General features: G+C 36.3%; 1 protein-coding gene and 1 long non-coding RNA gene across 2 annotated transcripts in view; one reads left to right on the top strand and one right to left on the bottom strand.

Moving 5' to 3' along the window:
- The window catches only part of LOC309661373, a 306,543-nt gene that overhangs the window by 22,936 nt on the left and 268,000 nt on the right, over window positions 1-15,607 (bottom strand). The window lies entirely within an intron of this gene.
- The window catches only part of TACR3 (tachykinin receptor 3), a 90,163-nt gene that overhangs the window by 57,535 nt on the left and 17,021 nt on the right, over window positions 1-15,607 (top strand). Inside the window, exon 4 of the mRNA XM_082462851.1 lies at window positions 14,757-14,953. Coding sequence (XP_082318977.1) covers window positions 14,757-14,953 — 197 coding nt within the window. The remainder of the gene's footprint in view (window positions 1-14,756; window positions 14,954-15,607) is intronic.

Below are 15,607 nucleotides of genomic sequence, written 5' to 3'. Positions count from 1 at the left end.
GTGACAAAGCCATTGTGACTATAGAATGATTGGGCTTGTTATGTTTTAAGCTGTAATGGAAAACATGGAGTGATGCCATATCTCTCTATCTCTATCTCTATTTCTATTCACAATCACACAAACACACAAACTGAGATTAGCAGGAATTATGATTTTAAAACTCCTGTTGTTTGCATATCTTCTCCCACAAAATTTGATAGAAGACCTTGGCTCTCCAGTACCCAATTTTCATTTTACCCACTGTCCCCCACCCCACCACCATAGCCCTCCATTGCCTTTATAAAAGCACATTCATAACCAACTTAGGCCCCAGTACCAATAATTTAAAATATGCTTATACGTTAGTCAGATCTTGGGAATGAAGTAAAAATGAATATCTCAGCATGCTCTGAGTATTTTATGAGCCTGGCATTCTCATTTCCATTTAATCCTCACAATCCCTTGTATGATGAGTGTTCTTATCTCTACTAATAAGACTATTGATGTTCAGAAAGATTTAAGTAATTTACCCAATGTTACATAGCTGTTTACAATCAGGGCCTAGATTTAAATCAAAGTCTTTGAGTCCAGTGCTCTTGACACTGTTGTACACTACTGTGTAATGAACTTCAAAGTTCGCTTCTAACTATTCCATAAAGTTATGTGCTTAAATGTACACCACTGATCAGCCACTTGATAAGCCATTTAAATTCTTTGCCTCAATACTAAATAGAAACAAGTTTAAAACTTATACTTTAAAATATCAGGGAAAGAATTTCTCTCAACAACTCCCTAAATAAGTTGTGTGTCTCTTCCAATTTGGGAATTATTCTTCCCAGGCCAAACAATGAATTATGGTATATTAATAGAAATATTAAAACTAATATCAAAAGAAAAATGTTACTTTCTGGAAAATATCAGTAGGTAATTACCAACTCAAAGGGAAACTCTAGAAAATAATAGACCTAAACACATTGACAAAAAAGAACTTGATATTATAATGTCTTACATTTAGTATTACTAAAGACTGAATTGTGTCTCTGCTAAATTCATATGTTGAAGCTCTAACCTCTAATATGACTGTATTTGAAGATAGGGTCTATACAGTGATAATTACAGTTAAATGTGGTCATCAGGATGGGGCCCTGATCCAATAGGATTAGTGTTCTTGTAAGAAGACACACCAGAGAGATCACTCACTCTCCCTCTCCTTAAATACACATGGTGGCCACCTACACACCAGGAAGCAGAACTTCACCAGAAACCAATCATGCCGGTACCCTGAACTCAAACTTCCAGTCTCCAGAACTGTGAGAAAATACATGTATGTTATTGAAGCCACTCAGTTGATGGCATTTTGTTATAGCAGCCTGAGCTAATTAAGACAATTATTATTTTATTATTAGCTATTAAAATATAACAATAGCTTTGACAGCAAAGTCCAATTAGGTGGTTATTGCATTAGTCCAGGAGAAAGATAATGATGCTTTCTCAGAGATTATAGTAATAGAGATGACAAGACAAAAAGATTTAGACATATTTTGGTGACTTGGCCAACAGGATTTGCCTAGGTATTGAATGGGGCAGTGAAAATGAGGGGATGCAAAGAAATAAGCATGACTTCTAAACGTCTGGATGGGTGGTGGTGCCACTTACAGAGATAGGGAAGTTCACAGAAAGAACAGCCTTGGAAGGGGGGGTGGGGAGGGGGAGTGGCGAATGCAGGGAACTTTTTTAATACATAAAATTTGAGATGTCTTTGAGATATTCAGACAAGTTACCTATCTGGGGAAGATGGTGGCCTGAGTTCTACCTTCTCATCTGCCACATGCTAAGTCTTCTGCGTGAAGCAGCCACTGTGATAGGAGAGTGGGCAGAGCTCAGAGGGGTGTGTGAAGCCAGAAAGTGGTGCAATCAAGGAGAGAAAAGCACAGGGTTTTATGCATCAACCTCATTATTCCTGAGACTGTGAAAGTGCTAATACGCCCACTAGGGCCACACGGGGCAGACTAGACTGTCTTTCTCCATCTTCCGAGGACACATAGCTGACCAATAGGAAAGAAGACTGTGCTCCCTCTGTCATGTCAGATTTGCAGTCCCGAAAAGAACACTCAGTTTATCTTTACAGGCAAAGACAGACAGGGCCTAGACTTGGCAAAAGGAAATAAAAACAAACCTTAGGGAACCCAGCTGCTAGAAACAAGACAAAGAAGCAGAGCACTTAGAATAATCTGTACTTCATGGACTAAAACACAAAAGATAAGATCTCTTAATTATGGAATGAAAATCATGAGACTAAATGTATCATTTTTAAATTTAAAACTCCAATTGTTGAAAAAGAAGATGTCACCATTGAAAAGTGAAGAAATATATCAAAACACAAACAGATATGCAAAACACCTAAGGATCACAAGGGAAAAAATAACAGAAGGTTAGAGGAGAGGTCTAGCTTAGCAATGTGGAGTCATTCACTTGAATAGAATTTAGTGTACAGAGAGACGTTCTATTTACCTTTACCTCCAGAATCAGCAACACTCCCTGTTAGAAAATAAATTCTTACCTACTAGACATTTCACTTTAATTAAAACACAGCTAGGCACCTCCAATACATACCAATGGCATTAATTAAAATGAGCATATAATGCATACAATGCAAGCACAGTACCTTGCACATAACAGGGCCTCAACAAATTTTAGTTTCCCTTCTGTCTTAAGAGGCAACTGTTTGTCCCTTACTTTAACTCTTTGAGATTTTATTTATTATTTATTAATTTACTTATCTATTTATTATCCTCTTTCTTAAACAGTCTTATAAAACTAAATGTACCTACATATTGTTATCTTTTCTGAGTTATTCCTTTCAATAAAAAGCAAATTCTTTCTTTTTACCATTGCTGAAATTAAGGGGAGAAAGCACAAGCTTCTAGAATATGTGTTTTGACTTATATTTACCTTAGGGTATAAATAAATCTACACTGACATAATATCACACATCATAAAAACGTTTGTGTATGAAAATAGTTTCTTTAGCCACCATTGAAATAGAATGCAATGAACAATCCAGACATGTATCTATCTTTCTCTATTAGTAACATACTAAAATTCAATTCAATGGCATAATGAAGCCTATGCTATTGTAATGGTTCATTTTATGTGTCAACTTGACTGGGCCACCAGATACCCAGAGAGCTGGTTAAATATTATGTCTGGGTGTGTCTGTGAGGATATTTCCAGAAGAGATTAGCATTTGAATTGGTGGAATAAGTAAAGCAGATGGTCCTCCCCAATGTAGGTGGACATCATCTCATCTGTTGAGAGCCTAAATACAACAAAAAAGCAGAAGAAGGCTGAATTTGCTCTCTGCCTGACTGCTTAAGTTGTGACATCAATTTTCTCCACCAGCCTTCCTGGGTCTCCATCTTGCAGATGGCAAATTGTGGAAGTTCTCGGCCTCAATAATTGTTTGAGCCAGTACCATATATATGCATATATATACAAAACGCTCAATAAATATTTGCAGAATCAATGAATTAACAATGTATGAAGCAATGCCATAATGCCATTAGCTAAACTGATGAGGAATAGATTAGATGATCAGAAAAACATGTATTCTCCCCTAGATCAAATATATTTTTATATAAAAATGAAAGTGCTCAGAAATTGGACTACTTCTAGGAAGGCCAAAAATATGGAGTATACAATAGGGAGCTGTGCAGTATAATTGATATATAGCAGTATTAGTCAGGGTTCTTCAGAGAAACAGAACCAATAGTACAGAATATATTCATTCCTATCTTTCTATATTCATTCTTATATTCACTCATTTCCATGACATTAAGTATCATCTATAGATCTCTGACTCTCAAATATATATTCCAAATCAATACTTCCTCTATGAGCTCTAAGTTTATGCAATAATCAGCTGCATACTTGATGTCTTTGTTTTGGCTATTTCTGAGGTATTTTTAGATTATAATATACAACAAAACTGATCTTTAAGTCTCCATGTCTGTCATAAAAGCAGACTCTTTCTACAGTCATCCAAATATTAGTAGTTGGCACTTCCATTCACCCAGATATTAAATTCTGAAAAGAGTCATTTTTAAACTTCCCTTTCCCTCTCACTATCATCTAATTCATCACTAAATCTTAATGAGTCTCCTCCCTAAAAATATCTCCCATCTCTGTACTTCTCTCCACTTCCATTGAAATAATTCTCCAAGATACTATCATTACAACAGCCATTAGGTCCACTACAACTGCCTCTCCAACTCATTTCCCCAGATCTACACTTGTTCTCTTCAAATTTATTCTCCATTCAGCATCCAAGATTTTTTACTGAGATATAATTTAAAATATAACATTATATTAGTTTTAGGTATACAACATAATGATTTAATATTTGTATATATTGCTATATGATCACCAGAGTAAGTCTGGTTAACATCCATCAGCACACATAGTTATAATTTTTTCTTATTATGGGAACTTTTAAGATCTACTCTCCTAGCAACTTTTAAATATACAGTACAGTATTATTAACAATAGTCACCATGCTGTACAAGATGATGTTTTTAAATTCTAAATCAACTCATGCAATCTGCCTAGTTTTTCAGTGGTTCCCCGATATAGTTAAGAAAATAGATCAAAGCAATTGCAAACCCCAAAAATAACCTATGAGATCCTGCAGAATCTTGCTACCGCTTACTCTGCCAATCTAATTCTATGAAACTTCACTCTTCACATACTATGTTCCAGTGACACTTGCTCTCAGCTGCTCTAGCACATCAAAGTTTCTCCCACTTCTCAGTCTTCACTCACACTATTATCAGGACATAGAATGATGTGCCCTTCATTCTTCTCTCTGTACATCCTCTAGGTTCCAGCTTAAATATTACTTCCTCAAATAGAACTTCCATTGCATTCCATAAACCTAGATATAATTCTTCTTCTCTATAGAATTCATCATAATTTGTAATTTCATATGTATTTGTGTATTTATTATTTAATGACTACGTCTTTAATAGGATGTAAGTTCTGTGAAAATAGACAGCTTTTTTTTTCTTTTTTAATTTAGCACTGTATCTCGAGAGCCTAGGGCCTTGGTTTCTTTAGAAAAGTGGCATTATTGTAGAACAATTGTAATTTAAGGATATAATAGATTAAGTAAGCAAACATAACTGAACTTCTTTCTTAAAGCTGTACTTTCACATGGTTCATATAGCTATTCTTTCCAAATATCCTGCTAAATATAAAAGCCAAGGACAATAACAATGATTTTAATTTCGGTTTAAAATATATAAAGGTGTTTTTGTTTTATTCACTGAAGTAATATTTTTGAAATCCTATTATGTGCATGGTAGGGCAAAACACTGGTAAGACAAAGATAAATGATATTTTTTGCAATTAAAGTGTTCATAAAATGGGTGGTAACATTAAAATATCCTCAGTCAATAGGTATTTATTGAATGTCAAGAACTATGCTAAGTTTTGGAGACACAAAGATGAATAATGCATGTCCCCATATCCAGACAGAAGAAAACAGAAACATGCTTGACTCTAACATGTATCTGTGTTATAAGTATAATATGCTAAGTCTAATTAGGAAGTATCTAACCCTACCTGCATGAAGAAATGAGGGAAGCTACTCCAAGAGGTGAAATTGAGGTACTCTCCCAAAGGATGGAGAGAAAATTTTACAGGGAAAGAAATTGGATTAGGGTATTCCAGCGGTAAACATGTGCAAATCATGTAGATTTATTTCAAGGTAACTACAAATAAGGACAACATTTATTTATAAACCATGTTTTCTTAGTTTGTCATATACTGTAGAGAAAAAAATTAATTTTCAGTGACTGATCTTATCTTCTACAGAAATATAGAAAAGAGTAATCTTAAATATTCTAGATTTATGCTGTTTCAAAAAACAATTAAAGTAGGCACACCTTTAAGATAAAAGCCAACTGCAAAAGACACTGGCTGGCTCAATATTTCAGACCACAGTTTATTAACAACACTGTGTTTCTAAAAGGACAAGATATATAAACACATATCAAGACATAAAATCTGCTGTTCTGGCAAATGATGTCAGCCTAGCCCTTCACCTGGCCAGGCACATTCTCAAGATACCAGATCCCTCCTTGCAACTTCTAGAACAGAGAAGGATGAGATGACCTGGCAGTTGATTGCAGCTCTTTCCTCTTTTACACCCTCTTCCCCAGAAGGGTAACTGAGACAGAAATCTTCTTGACTCTCTCCCCCACTTCTGTCTGTCAAAAGATCCTAAACCCTAACAGTAACTATTTATTTGAGACTAAAACAGTCCTTTCAGCAGACTTGCTTTATGGTTTCTAGGTATAATGAATATATGATATTGTCAAAGATTTATACTTTTTTTTCCATTTGTCTTTAACTGTGTTTGACATAAATAAATAATGTGGAAGTAAGTGGTACCATATGAGCACATAAAATATTTGAAGTATTGAGCCCCTATTTCATAGTTTCAGTACAGATAAATCTGTCCTTATTCATGTAGTGTTAGATAAGCCAGGTTCCAACCTCAAATTCTCAGGCCCACTCCACCATTCCAACTTATTTTCTCACTCTTTCCCCTTCCAGATTTAGAAAAATATCTCATATCACATAAATCTCATTTGAGCTGTCCCTTAGTGGAGAAAGATTCTTTGACTACCCTTCACTTAAGCATCCCCTGAGAATGCTACGTGAGGAGAGAAGCAAAGGCTATTTTTCAGGGTCTTGAGAAGCAGAATGTATACAAAATGATCCCTAGCTAATGAAGAATGAAGAGGCCCAGTAATCCTAGCTCTGAACTTGCCTTTGGGATCTTAAGAAATCATCTCCCTCCTTGGTTTTAAGTCTCTCATCCATAAAATGGAGAAACTATATGGTCAAAGGTTTGTCATGGAGTTTAAATAAATTCATATATTTGAAAGTTTTAAAATGAATATAAAAAGCACTAAGCCTTTTACTAAAATCAAAGAGGGACACAACTGCACTGACTCATACACCACTTCTGCCCTCAAATGTATCCACTGGCCATACCTCTCTCAAACGACAATGTAACTATCAGCTTGACTTTCCTTTAGTGATTCTCAAAATGACTGTTAAAACTACCTGGCTGAGTGCATCACTCCAGCAAGCCGAGCATTGTTTCTGTAGCACAGAAACTGTGTCATCACAAACTAGCCCAGAAAGGTAGTAAAGGGAAAGATAAGGAAATAGAAGTTTTGAAGGACAAGATAAGAAAGTCCTTAAGTAGAGCACAGAATGAGAAACTGTAAAACACTGCTATACCTTCCAGAATTTAAGAGAGAGAAATTTGAAATGTAAAGTCAGGAATGGGCTCTCTCTATTGCTATCCAGTTACAGTGTAACAACCCAGGCCATCTCAATAAGTAAGAGCAGAAGAAATTGATCAAACAATTTCAAATTCCAGTCCTATTACCAAACTATAACCTTGTAGTTCATTATGAATGATACTTTTATATATTTTGTCCATATGTTCTGAGTACTATAATTTTATTACATTTTTGTGTTATTAGCTAGATGTATACCTTTAAAGTAAACCACATTTTTAAACCGTATTTTGACATTCTTCCCTATTCTACTATAAAAGAAGCCTCAAAAACATGACTTGGCCCCAATATTCATAATATGTGACAATTTGGTTTTTGTTAATTCTTGTTGAAATTGGTCTTATTTATTTGAATAGCTGAAATACTGGTAAATAAATTTGCTTCTATTGTTTTATAAACCATAGAAATTTTTTCTGGCTATTTTCTGTTTTAACTATCTTCCTCTAAATACTAACAAGCCAGATCTGCTCCTTCAGAAGTGAATACCTAAGTTTGATAACAAAGAAGCCTTTTGCCTTAATCAAAGGAACCACTCTTCAGTCTAAGCTCAAGTGACAGATTCAATTGGATTTTTGACTTGTATAACAACCACAAAGAATCTATCACCTTGCCCAGCAAGTAAGCTTTCTTTGTGCTTGTCATTTCTGTTACAAAGGAATTATCATGGAAAACAGTGCTTGTGAGGAAGACCATATATAACCTAAGAGAGGCTCAAGTGTTGGAAATAGAGATCCTGGTCTATCCTTTACTTCCCTGAAAGCAATTTCCAGGCAATCAAAACCTCTCTGGAAGTCTCCATTTTCACTGGGAACTTGTATAGTATTTTGCCTCCTACTTTGTTGGAATTAAGCCATATGTAATATACTCTCCTTAGCATTTTAAACATTGTATTAATCTACTCAGGCTGCCATAACAAAATACCATAGACTGGTAGTTTAAACAACAGAAATATTTTCTCACAATTCTGGAAGCTAGAAGTCTGAGTTCAAGGTGTCGTCAAGGGTTGGGTTCTTCTAAGACCACTCCGCTACGTTGCAGATGGCTGTAACCCTCTATCTTCACATGGTCTTCCTTCTGTGTATCTGTATTCTAATCATCTCTTCTTTTAAGAACACCAGTCGTATTGGTTTAGGTCCCACCCTAATGACCTTATTTTAACTTAATTACTTCTTTAAAGACCCTGTCTCCACATACAGTCACATGCTGAGGTGCTGAGGTACTGAGGATTAGGACTTCAATCTATTAATCTGGGGGAGTGACATCAGCAAGATGGCCAAATAAGATATCCCTCATCATAGCTCCACTCAACAACAACAATTTGGCATCTATCCATGGGAAAGAGTGCCTTTGTAGAAACTGGGAGATCCAGGTAGGAGACTGTGAAACCACAGTGCAGTCCAAGAATGAGGAGAGTCATTTTGAGAAGAATGACCTGCACCCTGGCGGCTGACTGGCCTACCACCGTCTCAGCTACAGATCCAGAAACAGCTCCATACCTCTGAGGACTTGGCTACAGCCCCATCTGGCTTTGGTTCCGTCACCAGCACCATATCTGGGAGAGTCTTGCCCACAGGAAGACAGATAATAGACATACAGACCTCTGTCTGGCTGTGAACCCCTGAGTGGCCCGTGAACCAGCTCTGCCCCCCCCCTCTTAGCTGTGAACCAGGAGTCCCTTGAAAAAAGTGATTTAGACAGTCACCCAAGGATCAGAGAGCCTTTGTGGAAGTCCAGGAGTCCAACAGAGAAGTTCCAGCACAAAAAAATCTGAAATTGGATGCCCTGGAAAGAGTAAGAGGAACAAACTGACTTTACACACATCACCTCTTCCCCAGGGTGACACAGCTCAGTGCCAAGAGGGCCTTCTCAGCTGTGATTTCTCCCTGGGGGGGCAATACGAGCATGTGACGGGGGAGTGCCAGGCTTCCTCGGATGTGTGGGGCCCTGCCAAAGATGCCCATCTCTGTCTCCCTCCATCCAGAGGACTGTGGAGATCTGCACACCCAGGGGACAGTGAGCAGCTGGGAGAACGGCAGGCCGGGCTCCAAACTGAACGTATCAAAGGGACTTGGATCCTACTAACCCATCACGGACTCCATCAGGAAGCCAGCTCACAGGCCACTGGGGATGCCTCGCAGATGTTAAGAGAGCAGATCTTAAATGTTCTCAACACACACACACACACACACACACACACAAAGGGTAATTATGTGATGTAATGAAGGTGTTAACTAACCCACCTGGGATAATCATCTCACAATAGATTCATGTATCCAATCATTATTTTGTACACCTTAAACTTGCACAATGTTACATGCCAATTATACCTCAATAAATCTAGAAGAAACTTTTAATAAATAAAAAGTTATATAAACGTTAAAAAATGTGGTGGTGAGGACATAATTGAGTCCATAATAAGCCTCTATAAGTTTTTATCTTTAACCACGATCCCATAACATCAATCTTTATTTCCTCTTGCCTTAATGGACTTCCTATTCTAATGTCCTCCTGTCTTCCTTTTTGTGGCTGCATTCCTTTTTATGTCTTCAGATCATCATAAACCTGAGATCTTACAATACTTTAAAATTCTAAGTTCCCAATGGAAAAGTGAAATTACATTAAAAATGAAGCATGACCAATGAAGTGTAAAGAAGTAGAATCCAAACACAATACTGCACACACACACTCACACAGAAATATTTTCCACATTCCATGTATATACACATAGGGTTTTCTCATTTGTTTCACCTTGACATAATTCCTTATAGGCATTGCTCTAAGCTAATGTTAATTGGATAGTCATGCTAGTTGGATTTGGCAACAGTGTCAAATTTCTTGGATGACACTAACAAAATACACCTATAATCACATTTAATCCTGAAATTACTGGCAAAATTCAACTCATCTTCTGGACTATCCTGAACTTTTTTCACAAGTGTTACTACTTAGTTCTCTTTTTCTCACTTGGGACTGAAATTTTTAAGCATGTTCTTTTAAACTGAGGCAGCAAAAGCCCAACCTAAATAGTCCAAGAAGTAATACTTCAGATTTTGATGCTTGTCATTAATTTTTTTCCATATCTTACTCTTGAGAATATTATTTTAATTTGCTGATATGAAGCTAGAATAAGCAGGCCTGTAATTTTGACCTAAGGAGATATAATGGTTATTTAAGAACATTTGTGCAGATAAAAGGTACAGAGAAGTGGTAGGGTATAGTCCATGGGATGGTTCTTCAAAACATGCTCTGAGGTTTTAATCAAAACAAGAAGTTTCTTCTCACATAGAGTTGACCATTTCCAATTCAGACATTTAAAAAGAATAAATTCCCCCTTGAAGAATATAATTCCTAGATTTTTTTAAGGTTGGCAATATTTCATTTAATTTCCTAGACTGATTCTTTTTTCTCTTACAACTTAAAACCTCAAAATCATCCATCCTGCATTAATTTAATATGATAGATAAGAACAACTGCAGGCATTCCAGTCTAACCTGTACAGGATAAAAAGTCAAAGACTTTTTTCCCTGATACCTGAAGAAAAGGTGCCCAAAGCTTATTCTCACTAACTTATGACATGCATTTCCATCCTGCCTATGTGAGTAAAGTGGATTCCAAACTATTAAGAAGAGACAATGTTGCTATGAGAGCTACCTCCCTTGTCCCACCTCCCTTCTTTCTCAGCTGGTAAGTCCCTGTGCCAAGGACAATGGATGGCCACAACTACCCATGTTGCCATGGAGAGTAAATCCAATCGCCTCAGAGGCTGGATATGTCTTTCAGCTTCAAGAAGTACCCAACATCGATCAATCTTTGTATCAAGTTACAATAAAATTTGTTAAGGCACGGTGAAAGATTTGAGTCATCTCTATCCCAGTCTCTTGCCTAAAATATATCAGGAGTTTCAGAAAGTCCACCAACTTTCCCGCTTAGCATATGTAGCCTGTCTGAGCTAGTGCCATTGTCCAGCCATGAGACACAGGGGAACTGAGAAGTTGCACATCTATCATTGCTCAAGGTTTGTGCTTCAAAGTGCTCTTTCCCTTGCCTTTTTATGAGGAAGATGATTACAATTTCTTGATTTCAGCATTTCACAAAGCAAGGCAATTTTGTCCACCCAGGAGCCTACTTTTGCATTTACATCAAACCTGGGGGCCTGAAAGTTTGATATATGAAATCATTCCAGAAGATTTTATGAGCAGAGACCCAAGGTAATGGGTAAAATGTATTTGAGAGCAATAAATCAATAAAATATAGCTGTTGTTTCACAATAAAAGATCCTTTCTTTTAGGTTCTTTTAGATTTCTCCTAAAAATCTTCAAATAGGTTTCTAAATGTTTTGCAACAGGGTCCTTAAGGCCATATATATGTGAATTATAAGTTATCTGATACTCTGTTTCTATACATGCACTTTAGTTTTCCCACATTCCAGACTTCTTCCACATTGATGGTAGGAAGTCACATTAAAAGACTCTGATAGCCTTTGCAGCTCTTCAGCTATTGTTGAAAGACAGTTTCATGCAAAGGGAAACTGGTTAGTCTGTATAAAAGCAATTAAATAAGCTTTTATGTACATTTGCTGATTCTGTATTTAACATAGTAGCTTGTACCATGTTCACATTGTCATAAATATTTTTCTTGCCCTTAACATTTATTCAGAACGAAATGCAATGCTTTCATGCATCCAAAATAATATAGCAGTAATACTGTTTGTGCACTAATATGCTTTACCTGAATTTGTTTGCCTAGAAAAGGGAAATAGTTCATTTTATATACACATGCTCATTTTAAAGTTGGAGGACAAATGATACCAGTAATTCATGACAGAGTAAAACTGTGAACATCACTTAACCAACTACATGTCTTTTAGTTTCTTTTTGTATTCAGTTTCATTTACTTATTTTTCAAAACTTTGAACACCAATTATGTGTGAAATCCAGTCTACATGCCTGAAATACACAGGTAAAGAAAACAAGCAGAACATTCTTGCTTTTTTTGTATTCTAGCATAAGAAGACACAGAGTAAAGAATAAACACAACCAACTGAAAATAAAGAGCCAGCTAAGGGGTTTGGGGTGCGGGAAGGACAGACTGCAATTTTAAATAGGCTGGTCAGAAAATGATTCATAGAAAAAGTGACAACTGTGCAAAGGTTGGAATGAGATGAGGTTGCTAGCCAGTGAGGATAACTGGGGGAAGAGGGAGAGGGAGGAGCCAGGGAGAATAATCTTGGACAGGAGCTTGTGTACCATGTTCAAGGAGCAATAGGATGTTCACATATTCAAGAATGAAAAAATCAACCAAATCCATGTCCTTCAGTCTAAACTTCCCTGAGTCTACAGGTAACATGCATTGAGTCGTTCCTGCTTATAATAAAGTAGTAAGTTTCATTCCTGCTTATAATAAACTAGTAAGTTCTCATAAATATTTTCAATTTATTTACACATTTGCATCCCCATGCCTATGCAGTTTTAATTTACATTTTTGCAGTTTTCATTATATTATAATCTTCTTCAGGATAAGGAATCGGTTCTCTACTTATTATTTTTCTCTATTATGTATTTTAGACCCAATAGGCATTCAATAAATCTTATTAATTGTAAGCAGAAAAAACAGACTTAACAGGCTGAGTTTTAAAAATCTTAGATTCCATGAATCACAGTCATCAAATCTTTTTTGGTCTTTGCCTCAGCTTCCTAAAGTGCAATTGAAAACCAATTAATAAGTTGTTAGATGTGTGAAACATTGTATAAATGTAAAATTATAATCAAATAGGCTCCTTACTTGTATTCTACAAATATATGAATAAAGAATAGGAGAGATAAAACGCAGAATTCTGAACACAGTTACTCAGAAAAAATGCAATTGACAGAACATTGAGAAAATCAAAACACTGCATGGTGTGGCCAATGATGACATTCTTTGAGCTACTGACCTGGATTTTCAGCTCTGATGGCCAATTACCATCAGGTAATACTAAATACCTGGATGCTAACGTGATTAGGCCCTTGGGAAAGCTTTGCCTTCCACATTGACCCACTTCATGCCTTGTCTATTTCTAGAATCATGTCTCTCATGATTTTTAATCTTGTCAACTTTCATCTGAATCCTAACTTGCAATCAAATAATGAATCCAGTACTTAAATAATGTATTTTCATAGTTTCAAGATGCTACATAGGCTGTTTACATCAGGACTTTCTCTGACTGGTGTTCTAATATGACTGTGGTTAAGCCTCAAAATTATTTTGTTTAGTATTTATTATTCTAAACTTTTTACAAATTCCCAAAAGAAGTATGAACAAATTTACTCGACAGATTGGTAATGAGAAATATTAAATGAGGTTATCCGAGGATGTTATTATTATTTCCTTTCACATAGAAAGCCAAGCTGCTCACGGTGTTCAATAATTTTGAGTCTACCTTTCTTATAGACACAATGGAACAGATTTTATCTTATTTACAGACACACAAAACATCCTCCCATTCAACTTCCTGTTACAAATTGTACATTGTCGTTCATTACTCATTCATTTTATATCTAATTATCTATCTCCAGCAATACACTAGGGACTGTGGTAGATGCTGGGGACGTTAATATAATTAAGACATTCTCTATGTCTTTTAGGAATTTAAAGACTAGTGCAGGAGAAATAGATATTGACATTCTACTTTGATTAGAGCTTTCCAGCGTATTGTGGTTCAAAAGTGTAGAACAGAGGAAATGACCCATGCTTACCAAACTCAAAGAAATTGATATATAAACCAGTTGTATAAGCCAGTTGCCTACTTACAAATTTAAAAGTAGTGATATTTTCTCAGACTAATGTGAATATCCTTTATCACTATCCAGAGGAACCTTTACCAATATCAGATTAGAAAAGAAACCAAGGTAACATTCAGATGGTTTCCCAGCGAGCATGGTATTAAAGAAATCTAAATAGTCATAAGCTGTACTCAGGGTATAATAAATACTGAAGAACACGCTGAGCCACTACAGCCTGATATACCTCCGTGGTGACTCAACAGTCAGTTCTCTAGATATAATGTCTTCACTATTTTACAGTTCAGGCTAGCACAGCCAAATCCTAGCTCTTGCTTCTTTCTCTCCCAGGCTTTTTGATGTTTTATAAACACGTATTTTCTTCAAGCCAATTAAAATATATTTGGTTCTGTTTGAGTGATTGCCACCCATTCACTAGGTGACACAAGCACGCTTTCTTGAAACTTACCTTAGGTAACTATCCTTATATTACCTTGCCATTTTTTAATATATTGACTATTTCTTAGGCATGCTATGTATTCAACTGTATTGGCAGAAAAATACGATTTGCAGTAAGCTATTAGAACTAATAGATATAATGACTTTTATATTTGCCAAAAATGACCTCTTTCTGTCTTCCCAGGTCGTAAAAATGATGATTATTGTCGTGGTGACATTTGCCATCTGCTGGCTGCCCTATCATATTTACTTCATCCTCACCGCGATCTATCAACAACTAAATAGGTGGAAATATATTCAGCAGGTCTACCTGGCTAGCTTTTGGCTGGCAATGAGCTCAACCATGTACAACCCCATCATCTACTGCTGTCTGAATCAGAGGTAAACACAAGATTACCAAATGCAAGTTCCTTGTCACTTCTGACTTCACTGAAAGCATATAAGGCTGTTCCAGCTCCCTGATGCACATTTAAAATTCAAAAGGAAGGGAAAATTGAAAAATTCACTGAGGAGCACAGAGCTAGATATTTTTCTAGACTCCTCCCTATTTAATGAAATAGCTCACCTTAACAATTACCTCCTCAAAACAATGCTTTTAGGGGTTCTAACTGGGTGGTTTTTTATATAGGCCAAATTCTCTCTCCAAACCCTTTAGAATTATACTTGCCAAAGAAAAAGAAATGCCCTGTTATTAAAGGAGGAGAGTTGAAAATGTGCTCAAGTCCTCGAAGAAATGAAGGCACTTCGTAGAAATGCACAGATGGAGAGATGATGGCATATGTGAGCGGACTCTATTAAAAAGGGGGTTTTGCAAATAGACTTCAAAATAGAAGGCGTTGTGACAGCAACAGAAGCAACACTCAGGAAAACAATGACAATCCTCCTTCCAGCATAATGAGTTCAGCGAGTTAGACAGGCTGCAGCCTCTGGAGGAGGGGGAGCTATTTTTTAAAGTGAAGTTGGAAAGAAAAGTAGAAATACTCACAGTTAAATTTAAGACTGGAAAAAAAAAAAGGTAAACTGTGGTTTCCAGAT

Source organism: Balaenoptera physalus (genome assembly GCF_965194825.1).
Source record: "Balaenoptera physalus genome assembly, chromosome: 5".
NCBI lineage: Eukaryota > Metazoa > Chordata > Mammalia > Artiodactyla > Balaenopteridae > Balaenoptera > Balaenoptera physalus.
Note: the sequence above shows the minus strand (reverse complement) of the source record. Positions and strands in the feature narration are given on the sequence as shown.